The 14,711-nt window shown below is 54.7% G+C and overlaps 1 protein-coding gene across 1 annotated transcript in view; it reads right to left on the bottom strand.

Moving 5' to 3' along the window:
• The window catches only part of UMODL1 (uromodulin like 1), a 108,714-nt gene that overhangs the window by 78,007 nt on the left and 15,996 nt on the right, over window positions 1-14,711 (bottom strand). The window contains 3 exon segments of the mRNA XM_057504873.1: window positions 2,137-2,356; window positions 3,896-4,008; window positions 6,424-6,678. Coding sequence (XP_057360856.1) covers window positions 2,137-2,356; window positions 3,896-4,008; window positions 6,424-6,678 — 588 coding nt within the window.

Below are 14,711 nucleotides of genomic sequence, written 5' to 3'. Positions count from 1 at the left end.
CTGCAGTGCTGGGACTCCTGGTGCCCAGGAACAAGCCACGGAGGCCCAAGAACAGGCCTCGGGGTTCCAGCAAGGGGCAGGCTCCTGGAGAGGCCCCAAGCTGCCTTTGGGGCTGAGGGTGCCCTGCGGAGGTGGCACCTGGGCCAGAGCCCCCAGGTGTCGGATGCACACCCAGGGGAAAGGCAGGCACAGTGGACCTGGCTCCAGGGGCTCCATGCACAGAAGCTGCACAAAGGTGGCGTGGGTATCAGCCCTGCCACAGGACAGTGGAGGTGACCATCCCAGGGCCAGGCCCCTCTGCTCATGTCCCTTCTCCCACCCCTGCACAGGGGACAGGAAGGGCTGTGATGTGTTAGGAGCACCAGGCTACTGGAAGCTTTGGGGAGCAGGCTTAGGCCTCTCCTGATGCCCACAGGAGAGGTGGCTGCCTGGGTGGCTCGGCAGTGACCCCCAGGGTGCCAGACGCCTCAAGAGGACCCTCACCCAGACATGGCCATCAGTAGAGCCTCATCTGGCCAACATCTGTGCAGAACCTGGAAGCACAGTGGGTGTTAGAACATGGAAGCCTGGCTCAACCGGTCATCTGCACTTGGGAGTAAATGAGCAGACCTTAGGGAAGGGAGAGGCAGGGCAGGGGAGCCCAGGGAGTGGCGAGGAGGGAGCAGGGGGTGGGGCCCCATGAGAAGGGGGCCCGTAGACGTGGAAGACCCAGATTCATTAACTGGTCCCAGAAAAGCTAGCCCACAATGTGGAGGTGGTGTCAGACGCGAGCCACACCCACACATCCCCTCATTCACTCAGCCGCCCTAAGAGGTGGGAGATTGGTATAATCTTGCCACTTCCCAGACGAGCACATGGGCCTGGGGAGGGGAAGTCACTTGTATAGGGTCCCACAGTGAGTGTCAGAGCTGGGATCCCAGCCCAGCCCATTCAAGAGACAGGACCCTGAGCCATGCACACCTCCTCCCGGGCAGGGTGAGCAGGACCTGTGAGGGCACAGCTCATGGACCCGGTGCCACTCGGCATCCAGGCCTCCCAGCACCTGGCACACCCTCCTGGAGGAAGATCGAAGACACATGGCCATCCAATGACCCCACAATGGACCCACCTCAGGGACAGGAGGTCATAACAAAGCTACCCCCATGCTATTGGGACTTGATCGTGTGAGGCGAGTACTCCCAGATCACCCAGGAATGCCATGATGATGCCAATGCTATGATTTTGGGCCACAGATGAAAGGAGGCTTTTGTGTTCAGTGTGCTGACTTTTCCAGAATGGCAATGAATGTGCTCCCCTGTTTGCAGCCTGCGGGGCTGGGGGCTCCCTTGGGGAGCAGAGAATGCCTTCCCCACAGGCGGGCTCAGCTTGGGCTCCCTCCCTGATGGGGCAGCAAATGAACACCACCACCATCACCAACTGTAGGGCATCCCTGGCACAGGGGCCTCCCACTGCCACCCCTCAGCAGCGGGACTGGAACCTGACGGGTTACTTAAAGTGATTTGGGGAGAACCCTAGAGTGTTAGCAAAGCAAGGCACCCCTCCTTCCTCTGCGTGACCTTTTGGGGCCACCGTGACAATGATCCCGAGCTTTCTGATTCATTCTCTCACAGTCCTAGAGGCCAAAGACCGCGTGTTAGCCGGTCATACAGCCGCCCCGTGCTTGGGCCCGACACAGACACCATGAGTGCCCAGTCCAGCTCCCCCCTGTGTCCTGGGCCTTCCTTCTGGGGGAAGGAGACCCCTCCGGGGCTCTGGAGACCCTGCTCTCCACCTGGAACAAGGTGTGGCGTGCAGGTGAGCTGCTGCTCCAGGCCGCAGGCCTGGGCCCCTGTTCCCGAGGATGAACGCAGAATAAAGATCATATGCCATTTACTTCCTCTCTCCTTGGGAATAAATTGAATGTGGACCTGAATCACTGGACCAAGACTTTGTCCTCCCCTCACACCAGCACACTGGCCTGTTCCTGCTGCCTGGTGCTGGAGGAGGACACGAGATGCCGGATCAGAGACAGAGGGATTCATCACTCAGCCCTGAGAGTGCCGAGCATCACCCCAGTGCCAACTCCCCTCCGGGACTGAAACATCTGGGCTCAGCAGGCATCCGGGCAGCACGCTCGGCCTGGGGAGGAGTCCCTACCTTGCACTAGTGTGCCCCGCTGGTCAATCTGGAACACGGCACTTGCCCACAGAGGCGGGAGCATGGGGGCCAACGTGGAGACACTCACGGGGAACCCAGTGTCCCACACCACCAGCCTGAGCCTCACGACCACGCTGCCAGCCTGGAGAGACATGATCTGCAGCCTTAGCTTCCCTCTTCGGAGCAAGTCAAAAATGGCCGGTGGGAAGGATTTTTCAACCTAGTGGAGAAGAAGGCCAGCCACTCAGAGCAGATTTTCCCATCGATGTCTTCAGAACCCAGGCATCCCCTCCATGACCAAGAGGAGGCACTCAACACCAGCCTCCCCAGGCAAGCGGAGATGCCCCCAGGGCTCACTGTACCCCAGCGGGCCTAACCCAGGACAGCTGGGCCGGGCCTGGTTGGTCTTCGTGGGAACTTGTGGTGACCCCTGCAGCCAGGCTCATCCCAGGTAAGATGCACAACCCACTTTGGGTGCCCTGAAACTTGATGTGAAGGTAACTGTATGTACAAGGAACAGACAGACAGAGACACTGCCCGAGTGACCTATGATGGGCGGATGGGCCACGAGGGACCACAGAGGAATAATCGTGTGGCACCTTGGAGCTGTCCCCCCGTACAGGGCTGTGTCCACAGGAAATGCACAGCAGAGCCAGGTGCTCGGGGCCACCTTGCCAGAGCACGGGAGACCCAAGCCTTGCCCACCTTCCTGCCACACCATGCCTGCATGCAGAAGTGAGTTACCATTGGGAAGGAGAGGGGATTCACTAAGAAAGTTCAAAAGCTGAGTTCTCTGCAGGTGAATGGTGGGAGGCAGCCCTCCCTTGGTCTCTCCCATTCCTAGGCATCTTGCAAGCAGAAGTACTAACTGCCCTCTGTTCCAGAATATCTCTCCAAGATGTTTGTCTGATGAATGGCCCTGGGAGAGAGATGGCAGCTCCCTCTAGGGCAAAAGGCAGATTTGTCCACCATCTGATTCAATGCAGATAATGACTCTGGGGCAAGGTAGAGGCAGGTCTGCTGCAGCTCTTTACAAAAGATTCGGTCCCAAGGGACTCCTCAGTGTGATGCAGCCCATGGCACATGCGTCACCCACCCAGGTGCCTCCACACCACACCCATAGTACTGGGGGGCGAGAGGGGGATTGGCATCAAGGCAATACCCGAGTGCCCACTGTGCTGGGTGATAAATCCCTCTGACACTGACCCAGGCTTCCCACATTCTCCATCAGCACCAGGCAGCTGGAACAGGCCAATATGTGGGCCTGCAGGAAGGGTAAGATCTGAGCCCTCTTACTGTGCCTCCCAACTTAGCAAGGCCCTTTGTCCCCCAATTTACTGTCTGGGGATGGGCGGCACTCCGAGGCTGTTTCTCCAGGATGTGTGCTGATGTCTCCCTCGGGCCACAGGCAGGAACAGTGCTGTGACCGCTGGTTAAAGCCCTCCTCCCTCAATGAAGCTGCTCCAAAATGGGGAGACAGATCCCTGGGCCCCCAGAGGGAAGGCTGGACAGAAAGCCCATCTGTGCCCTCAAGCAGTACAGCCTGTTTGAATCAAGGATGTCTTCAAAGAAGGGCTGGCCTCAAACCTAGACTGAGTGCCCCATAAGAGGGCGGAAGCACTGAGCAACCTCTGCGGGGCCCAGGCTGGGCCCCCAAAGGCAACATGCTCAGCGCCACAAGGGTAGAGAGGCAGCAAGTGGCTGGCTTGCCTCACTCCCGATACAGAGGAAGGCCCACCCTGTGCAAGCCCCGCTTTACCTCGAGCAGCAGTTGCCGAGAAAAGTCCTGGAACTCCAGATGGCTGCGGTTGAGCAGCTGTTCTGTCACATTGCGGTCCAGGATCCTTACCATGACCTCGAATGCCCTGGCCTCTGAGGCAGACATAATGCAAATAAGCTGAAATCCAGTGATCAAAAGTCACATGCTTTTCTGCTAATGTTTTCCATAAAGTCTTTTCTCCAGGGGAAATTTTTAAAAACACAGGGTCAGGTATGAGTCTTAAATCAGGGTAGCCAAATTGGGGGAATCAATTTACCTATATGCTGGAGTGACATACACACGCACACTTCTACAGCCAGGGCTGGGCATCCGCGGAATGAGTTACAAACATCATCCGCAGTCCTCCTGTCCACACCCGCGGGACAGGGCCTCATAGGAAGGTCCCCAGGCCACCTCTCACAAGCTGTGGCTGCTGCTTCCCTTTGCCCTGCTGATGAGCACATGGCCCACCCAGGCCCCCTGTGCTCATGACCAGCTCATCCCCGTTTGCACAGGACTTTCCGGGTCCCACCAAAAGTCCCACCTGTCAAGAACCTTCCCTGTCCCATGCAGACCGATAGGCCGGTCACCCTACAAGGGAGCTGTCCTTTTCTTTGGACATAAACAAAGCTGGGGAGACTCAAGGGAGACATGGGAGCAGATACCCACCCCGTCCCCGACAGTGACACCCACATCCGCGGCACAGCCTGCTGCACCCTGCACCCTCCTCCAGGACCTGACACTACCCACAGCTTTGCCCCACCCCGGCTCTCCCCGGCTTGCAGGCTTTGGGGAGAAGGGCAGAGTTTATCACTGCTGCATGCTCATGCCACTTAAGGCCTCAGAAATGTCACCACGGCAAGATACTGTTCGTTTCTAGATTGGGGCCCTCTGGACCTTCTCCCATCTTAGCCAGAGAAACATATCCTTTGTGGCCTCAGCCTCGATCCTGCCCACATCGCAGACCCTCATGGATGGTCAGTAGCCACCAGTGTTTGGGGTTCAGGGGAGGCTCAGGGTGTCACTGCTACAATAATATCTACCGCCTCCCAATATCGGGACAAGGTGGGACGGATCGGCTAGGGCCTTCAAGGCGAATCAAACTCCCTCCCTAAGAAGGGCTCTGCAAACCAAAGGCCTTTTACAATGCGGGGAAGGAAAGAAGGTCAAGGCCGGGAGGCAGCAGGCTGGCAATTCAGGAGTCTTCTGGTATCTTCCCGATCATCCCTCCTGCACTGGGATGCAGGTCTTCTTTCCCAGGGCACAGGGCTCGGGGGCTGGGTGGGCCTGCAAGATCCTCCCTGTCCTGATAGAGATGAACAGGCCCTGCAGAGGGTGGCTGGGGGGGCAGTCGAGGGGGAATACAGCAGAGGGATGCGGAGCTGGGGTAGCTTCGCTCCCGGGCCTTCAGGGAAGGAAGCCCTCCCGGGTCTCAGGGGCCCCACTCCGCTCATGCTCCCGAGCACTTTGAAAATGAAATGAGAAGATGAGTTGCTGCCTGCCTGGAAATCAGAGCCTCACGCAGAGCTGGGGCTGCGTTTTGTGTGTCTTGGGTCCCCTGGGAGTCCATTCTGTGTGCCGCCACGATTTGGCATGTGTCAGCCCAAATCAGTCCATCAAGGGTGTGGGCCATGCCATCAAGGTGTCCCTATGTCACCCTCGCCATCACAAGCGTCCCTCTGTGCATGCGGTGGACCCTGCAGGGTCTCTCGGTCACAACTGCTGTGCTCTGTTCTCTGGGGCTCCCCCCCCCTGGCCCCCACACCAGAGTGCCTTGGAGTGCCCCACACCCCCAACCCACCTCCCCCTGCCAGAGGCCAGCCCAGAAGTCCCCTATGCAGAACCTGGTGTGGCCTCCATCCCCAGGGGCCCCCCAACCAGGCAGAGGGGAGCACACCACGGGGCAGGGCCAGAGCCAGCCACCTGCAGGGCCACGCAGGCCGTGACAGCTGACTTCAGATACTGGAATTCCCAGTTCATGCCTACATCCTGTTTGGGGAAGAAGTTTCTTCACGGTCCCAATACAGCGGTCATTATGTTTGCTTTTCAAGTGTGTGGAGTGGGAGTGAGGCATGCCTGGTGAATACCCTGCGCTCTGCTCTCTGGTTTGGGGAGTTACACAGACTCAGCCCTGTGGAATTAAGGGTGTCAAACGGTCTCAGTGCACGCAAATCGCTGCCCTGTTCTGCTGTCATACTTCTTGCCTCACTCCATCTGATTGATTTGTAAGCCCCTCAACCTACAGGAAGGGGAGCGACCCTCGGGGCTCTGGGGCTCCCCGCTCTCAGGTGTCTGAGTACGCCCCAGCAGGATGACATGCCGGGGGGCCATGGCGCTTGTGCAGACCATGACCTCCATGGCTCTGCTCAGAGGACGCAGAGCTGCCACAGGCCCATTAGGAAGGGAGCTGGGCCGATGATCACCCTGCCCTGCTTATAGGAAGAACAAGGATCGGAGTCACTGGGGCCAACAGACCCGAGACAGAGCACCCAGCTCCTGGGTAACGCGGAGCAGGTGCATGGCCTTACCGGTTCTGACAGTCAGCACGGTGGTGACGTGGGCCCCACACACCTGGTAGCTGGTCCTCACCCCATACAGCACTCCGGCCTCCAGCCCAGCCACCTCCAGGGTCATCTCCCCGGTCCTGGCACTCCTGAGGAGCTCCTCACCCTTGTAAACCTGCACATGGAAAGTGCGGTTCCGGGTGGAATTTAAACTCCAAGACACTTGGAAGCTGCTGCTGGTGACGTTGAGGGCCATGTAGTCTCTGATGGGAGGGCAATCTGTGAAGGCAAGCCCCAGGGAGACACAGAGAACATCAGAGAGGAGCAACGAAAGCAAGAATCAGCAAGAGGGGCCGCATCCTGAACAGCAAAGACACCATCCACCCAATGAAAAGGCAGCCTGCTGAATGGGAGAAAGTACTTGCAAATCATATGCCTGATAAGTGGTTAAAATATGAAATATATATGGAACTCAAACAAGTCAATAGCAAAAAGCAAATACTCCAATTTTTTAAATGGGTGGAGGACCTGAAGAGACATTTTTCCAAGGAAGAAATACGGATGCCAACAGAACACGAAAGATGCTCCACACCACTAATCACCAGGGAAATGCAGATCACAACCCCAGTGAGACAGCAACCCACACTCGTCAAAATGGCAAGTATCCGAAAGATAAGGAGCAGTGAGTGATGGCGAAGATGCAGAGAAAGGGAACCTCGTGCTCTATTGGTGGGGATGTAAATGGGTGCAGTCACTGTGGAAAACTGTACGGAGCTTCCTCAAAAAGTTAAAAATAGAAATACCATAGGACCCAGCAATTCCATTTCTGGGTATGTACCCTGCAGAGAAAATGGAAGTTCCGGTGGCCAGGATTCTCACCTCCCCTGGTCAGCTTGCTCACTGCACACGTGTGGGTAACCCGTTACTACTGACTCTATATGAGGAGCTCCACCCAGTGCTCTGGGCTGCACGGCTGCAGGAGAGGCTGGAGTGGTGGCAGCACCCAGGACAGACTGAGACCCGGAGGCAGAGACCGGCTTCCTGCAGGCAGACTTGCCCTGAGGCAGACGGGATTCTAGTGCTTGACCTGCCACCGTTGGTATAAAGTTGGGTATAAACCCTTTCACCCCAGGAACATTCCACTGTCATTTTTTGGTCTCACTGAATCAGGAGTAAACTTGCCCGGGGCTGAAATTCTCAGGCAAGACATACCCAAAGGAAATGAGAACATGATCTGGAAGATTTATCCACAGCCGGCGCTCACTGCAGCGTCACTCACAATAGCCAAGACACGGACACAGCTACGTTGTGTAACTGGCCACTACGGTGTGCCATGGCTTAAACACATATCCCAAAATTCAACTGCTGGATTCCTAACTCCCAGTACCTCAAAATGTGACTGTCTTTGGAGGTAGGGTCTTTAAAGAGGTGATTAAGTCCAAATGAGATCACTGGGGTGGCCCTGATCCAACCTGACAGTGACCTTTTCAGAAGAGATCAGGACACACACACACACAGGGACAGCCACGTGGGGACGCAGGGAAGGCGGCATCTACACACCCAGGAGAGGGGCCTCTGAGGAGCCAGTCCTGCTGACACCTCGACCTTGGACTTCCAATCTTCAGGGCCATGAAAGAAAAATGCAGGTTATTTAAGCCACCGGGCGCGTGGCTCTCTGCTTTGGCGGCCTGAGCAGGTTGGTGTGTGGCACAATGCTTCTCGCTACATTTATAAACATTATCTCAGTCCAACTCCAAGGGCCCAGGCCCTTCTGAGTCACACGTACTTCGCTTGCCCAGACTTTGCTGGGCTAACTCATCATCTGAAGCCGTGGCCCCGTGTAGGGGCAGAACCCAGGAGTCAGGCTGAGGTTTGTTTCCATACCAAAATCCACACTTTAGGGAGTACTCTAACATAGTAAGTGCTATATATTTTAATATTAAAATATAATTAAATCTCTTTTGGGGAGAAAAATTCTGGCTTACACTGGCACCTGGGCAATATGAATTACATGAAAAGTAGGGCGACCTTCAGTCTAGGCACCATAATTTTTACATTGAAATTTGAGTTCTATAAAGACAAGCCATGAGATTTTTTTAAAATCTTCCTCAAAACCACAATAAAAGAAGAATTAAAAAGGGTCTAAAGTTTCCCAAAGCCCTTCATGTAAGTATTCATAGGAGGTATGCTTTCCAGTATGATAGAAAAATTCTCTTTCTAAATTCTTCCAGAAAAAAAAAAATACATTTTTTTCCTTTCAGTAGAAAATGAAAACTGGTACAATTCAACCCATTTCCCTTTTTGCCTTGGCTGCCAAGGGGCTCAGAGTCAAGTTGATTGCCCCCCACCCTAGTCCTGTGACTCACCCTGCTTTATAAATCACTATGCCCCACCTCCAGTCCTGTGAGCCCCACAAGCCCCCCAAAGCAGGTGGGTGTGAACTATTAGAAGCTCATGAGAAATGTGGTCTCAGCCCTCCCTCCCCTGTGGTACTTAGACAGGGTGTGTGACCTGCACCTGAATTCCCAGTTTCCTGATAACTCCCAGGAAGGGGAGGCAGAGTGTGGTTTGAAGAAGACACCTCTGTCCCTTTACCTGAATTGTCCAGTATTTTTCTGTGAGTTTGTCCTACAAATGGACACAGACACAGCTGTTCAGACTCTGTGATGCTCTCCTCTGTGGCAGGAAGAGTGGGAGCGTGTTGGCTGTAGGGCCCTGTGAGCCTCAATCCCCCCCGTCACTGGAACTGCTGGAACTTCCAATGACCACACGGCTTTTCCATCTTCCCCAGTGGGCCGTGTGTCTCCCTAGGAAACCTGAAAACACTGCATGTTTTCTCTGTGCTGCCGAGCCACACAATGCCAGATGTTCTTTAATCCTGTGGAGGACAATGCAGTGCCAGGTAACAGGAAAGAGCAGTGGGGGGCCAAGAACAAGGCCCGAGGGCTTGAGCAGTTGTGCCCAGCCCGCATCCAGGCTGTGGCCCTGTGTCCTTGTGCCTCTCAGGAGTCAGACGTGATGTGGGGCTGCAGATGGCTGATCCATATCATGGGCCTGGTGCTTGGTCATTTAAAAGCACGTTCTTTAGAAAGCCTCTCAGCGGAGGGAAATTAAAGTAGAGTATGCCTGTGTATTTGAGAAGAACCCTGAGACTAGTACAGGAAGAGGCCAGGAGGCTACAGCAGCTGGAGAGATACTTGCTCTTTAACTGAGAGGCAAAGGGTCCCTGCCACACAGCCGGTCTGAATGCCGTGAAAGCTTCAGACGCATCACAGAAGCTGCCGTCCGTCTGTGGCTTCTGGCCACCGAGAGAGTCTGTGGGCACATGGAGCAAGAGACTCCCCTCTAATCCAGGGAAATAAATTCTCCCTGAGGACAACACTACCACTGAACATTCATGTGCCTTTCTCCAGTGTATTAACGTTGAGGCCCTTGCAATGTCCATATTCAACTATTCTGACCGACTCTAGTGACAATTTCTTACAGTTCCATGCTTACTGAGCATCTACTATGTGACCAGCACCGCCGTGGCCCTGATGGAAACAGCGATGAATTAACGCCCACCCCAATGCCAGACGCACATGTGGGAATGTCCAAGCCAGCGTGGCCTGCGTAGTAGCAACAGGGACACGGGGCTGTGGGGTTTTCACGGGGAGCTATGGACACTCCCTCCCCCCAACATCCGTCACATTGCCACACGAGCCATCAGTGACACAGCACTGGCATGGGCTGAGTGCCACCTGCACGTCATCCCACTGAGGCCTTCCAACAATACCAGGAGACAGATGCTATGAGCCCATTGTACAGAGGACAAAACTGAGGCTGGGAAAGGGTAAGTAGACAGTCAACAGCAAAGCTGTCCGATAACTAAGCTACCCCCCACCATGCTGCACCCCTAAGCTATCCCCCCCACAAAGCTGACCGATAGCAACCTCCTAAGACAGCAGCCCCTAGTCCCCAGAGCCTGTTAAAGTTACCTGGTTTGGAAAAGGGGGTCCTTGCAGGCATGATTAAGTTAAGGCTCTCCAGAGGAGATGGTCAGGATTATCCAGGTGGGGCTCAGATGCAATCACAGGTGAGCTCGTAAGAGGGAGGCAGAGGGAGATTTGACGCCACACACAGAAGACGGGGAGGAGGTGGACAGAGGGAGCTCTGAAGGGGCCGTCCTCAGGGCTGGAGGGACTCGGCAGCAGCCAGGGACACATGCAGCCCCCAGGAGGTGGGCAGGGCCAGGCACCATCCTGCCCTGGAGCCTGCAGAGGGAGCAGGGCCCCGCCCACACCTCGGTTGGGGCCCAGTGATGACGACTGTGGCCTTCTGCCCCAGAGACCAGACTAAAGGCCAAGTTGGTGGCATTTGGTGACAGGAGTACCAGGAAATGACAGCACCTCCCAACTCTTTGACCCGTTTTCAAGGCAGCTCTCGGCTGGACAGTGCAACCTGCTGGAAAGTTCTGGCCAAATGCTCCAACTTCTAACATACTGAGGCCAACCCCATTCTGTAGGACAGACCTCGACACATTTTAAACTGGAAATAGCCCTTCTGCCCATTGCCCCTCCGTCTTCCCTCTCACTTGGGCTTTAGTCTTTCCTCAGCCAGGATGCTTTCTTCTCGCTGACCTTTAGCTTTGCAATGTTCATCCTACAACGTGGCTTCAAAAATAACACCCAGTTCTTGACTCCGTATAGCCCATGGCCAGCCCCATCCTACAGTTGGACCTAGATCCAGCGGCGCACGTCGGACACTGCCCAGGGGTTTGCGCCATTATGTGTTCCGGGCAGTGCCGACCCATCCCGGCTGAGCAGGACGCATGGGGCCTCGCCTCTCCCACCATCTCCGTGCCAGGCTCTGCTCCTCTTTCCCCGAGGCCTGTCAGCTCAACACCTGAACCTTGTAAAGGTGGAAAACGCTGAGGACTCAGGCCACGATTCTGAGCATTCAGCTGTGTGAACTCTGACCGGAGGGGGAGAGTACCCGCTAGGGGAACCTGAGCAGCTGCTTCCCGCCAGCCTTGGCTGCTTCTCCAGTGGGCAGCCCTGCCCTCACCAAGCCACAAATTCTGAAGTTTCTTTACAGAGCTTGTCTTGTCAATGGGTTTCAGGCCAAGGCAAGTCCACTGTGGATTCAGTGAGACCAAAAAATGACTATGGAACATTCTTGGGGTAAAAGGATTTATCCCCAAATTTATTCCCACGGTGGCAGGTCAGTCACTAGAATCCCGTCCACTCAGAGCGAGTCTGCAGGAAGCAAGCCGGTCTCTGCCTCTGGGCCTCTCTGCCCGCACAGCCGTCTCAGTCTCTGTCCTTGCCCCTGCTCTCCTGCAGCCATACCACCGTGTCACCCAGAGCACTGGGCAGAGCTCTTTATGTAGAATTGATAGCAACGTATTGCCCACATGTGTGTAGTGAGCTAGCCGACCAGGGCCAGGGGAGGCTACAGGAACCTTCACTTTATCCGCACTCCAACCATCCAGGATTCTCGCCTCTCCATCTATGTGCCCTCAATCCTCTAGGAAACTGGAACATTGTAACCAAATTAATACAGTATACAAATACTCAAATGAGTTAACCAAGAGAACCATGGGTGGGCCTTACAATACCCACCTTCTCCAGCCTCTCCAGCAGAAAGTCTTCGTGGGTTAAATTGTAACATTTCCAGAATATCTCGCCAGGCTTTAGTATATCTGCATATCAATAGGCGTTCAGAGGTGGAAAGAAGTACGGCTTTAGTGCATTTGCATAATTCCTCAGGGGTGGAGAGAAGTTCATCTCCATATCAATGGGTAATTACCTGGGCAAGGAGGGCTCATCTGTACCTGAGAGGTGAGGGGAGGGTCGGTTTTGCTTCTGCAGGAGCAGGAAATAGAGAAATGGCCCCAGACTGCAGTTTGTTTGCAATAAACGGATTTTCAACTTTATTTCTCCCTTTGACTGATTTCAGTTTTTAGAGGTGTTTTGCCCTGGGATTTCCTCTCCCCGGACTTACAGTCTTGCAGACATGCAGGCCCATCTTGTTGCTTTGTCTCTGGTTTCTGCTTCGTCCTCCCTCAGTGGCCAGAGCCGCTGCTCCGGGTTCAATTGTTGCCACAGCTCCAGTGAGAGTCTGACTTTCCATCTAATTTCTCGCTGTCTGCTCCTGCCTTTATCAAATAAACCCGCATCTGGGTTCTTGTGACCTTCACGGGGCCCTTTAAATTCTTCCTTCGAGAAGCAGACCGTATTTCCTTCGGTGCCCTCACTGCTTGAGCCTGAGGATAGGAGCTGAGCACAGGGTGCTCCACGACCTGGGGAGGGGGCTGCACCCCTCCTGGAGGAACCCGCAGTTGCCAAGTCCTGGTTTTCTTTCTGGCTTTCCCCAAGTTTCAACAGAGGAGGGGCTGATGCCTCTGGCACCAGCACCAGCAGGGCCTCCACCCCCACCTGTTCATCAAGCCTCCTTTCCTCCATTTCTGGGGCTGACGGCTCCATTAACTCCTTCACCTGCCCCTGGCACCTGGCAGCCTGTGCTCTCGTGCTGCTTCCTCTCGGGCCACCACGACATCCTTCATCTCCACCGCACCTCACAGCGACGCAATTTCAGTCACCAGCACATAGTTTACCTCCTCAATGGCACCTCGCAGCTCACTTTCTCGTGCCGCCTCTTCCCTTGCTTCCTGCAGGAGGATGTCTTTCTCCCTTTCGGCTTTTCTCAATATTGTGAGAAAAAAACCTCCCACCGTTCCCGCATTCCCGCATTCCACAGCCTGGTGGTCACTCTGTTTCTCTAAGGAATTCCCTGTTTTGCTGAGGGCCTCCTTTACTGCCTCAGGTGTTGCCTTGGGGCTGTCCCAGTCCTGGGGTGGGGCCCAGTCCTCTAGGAGGCAAGCCACACCAGACCACATGTCCACTGGGGGACACTCGAAAGTCTCCCCATCCCTAGGGGCAGCCCGCTGACACCCCTCCCATGAGGGCAGCCTGTTCTTTTCCCTGGTCAGCAATGAATCCTGCCAACTGTCGCCAATTGCCTTGCAAATGGATATTAGCACCTGGCAAGTTCACTGCAGAGTCAATGAGACCGAAAGTGACAATGGAACATTCTTGGGGTGAAAGGGTTATAACCCAACTTTATTTCCACTCCACTTTATTTCCAAAGTGGCAGGTCAGTCACTAGAATCCCATCCACTCAGAGTGAATCGGCTTGCAGCAAGCTGGTCTCTGTCCTTGTCTCTGCTCTCCTGCAGCCTTGCAGCCATGTCACCCAGGGCACTGGGCAGAGCTCTTTATATAGAGTCAATAGCAACGTATTGCCCACACGTGTGTAGTGAGCTAGCCAACCAGGGCCAGGGGAGAATCCTGGCTACAGGAACCTTCACTTTATCCACAGAGCTGAATAGCTACTGGGTTCCAGCTAGGAAGGGGGCTGTGTCAGAGGGAGTTAGGATGACCCTTGGAGACAGTTACAGTCCATCCTGAAAGCAAAACGTGCTCCTGAACATTAAGTGCGAACCATGCAATATTTCTTACGGTTTTGTGTTGTGCAAGAATCCAGCTGCCCTGTGTCTCATTAATTGGGTGACTAATTTCACAAGAAAAGCATCTGAGATTTGTGCTGTATTTTCCATGGGTTTGTACCTCTCATCCATTCCAGCAGATTGCTCATTTATATTAGCTTCTAAATTTAAAACACATGCTGTTTCCCTTAGCAATATGCGACTGGAATTCACTCTGAATTTCTGGTCTGGAAGCACTGGATTTGTCTTCCCTGCCCTATTAGAAGTGAAGTCAGCTTTCTATCCATGTCTAGCTGTCCAGTGTCCTTCATCTGGAGGGGATCTTCCAACTTGCGCCGGGTAGCATGGCAGTTTGAATGAACATTCCTAACTGTAAATAGTCTGATATTTTTTCAGATTACTAACCAAAGTATTGTCAATAACTGCACTCTAGCCTTCTGTTCTCATTGACTGGACAGGATTCTCCCTAAGAAGTCAGGAGACCCAGGACAGTGTTTGTGTGTGGGGGTCCTGTGCAAAGCATAGTGGGCACATTTGTGCATGGGTGGGGAGGTGCACATGTCTACCCAGACCCGTGCAAGCTGGGGTTCCACCTGCTCCTCTCCCACTCACCATCCCAGCTGCCAGGCTGGTGCCTGCACCTGCTGCCCAGCCCACCTCAGACAGCTGCCAACTACGTGCCTCCCTGAGCCCCACACCTCCACGGGAGCAGCCACAGGTGACTGCCATCTGCAGCTGGGGCAGCCCTGCAGGGAGGGGGACAAGAGATTCCAAGGGCAGCTTCCCAGAGGCAAGGAGGCCTGAACTGGGCCAGGCTCTCTCT

Source organism: Manis pentadactyla, chromosome 1 (genome assembly GCF_030020395.1).
Source record: "Manis pentadactyla isolate mManPen7 chromosome 1, mManPen7.hap1, whole genome shotgun sequence".
Classification (NCBI taxonomy): domain Eukaryota; kingdom Metazoa; phylum Chordata; class Mammalia; order Pholidota; family Manidae; genus Manis; species Manis pentadactyla.
Note: the sequence above shows the minus strand (reverse complement) of the source record. Positions and strands in the feature narration are given on the sequence as shown.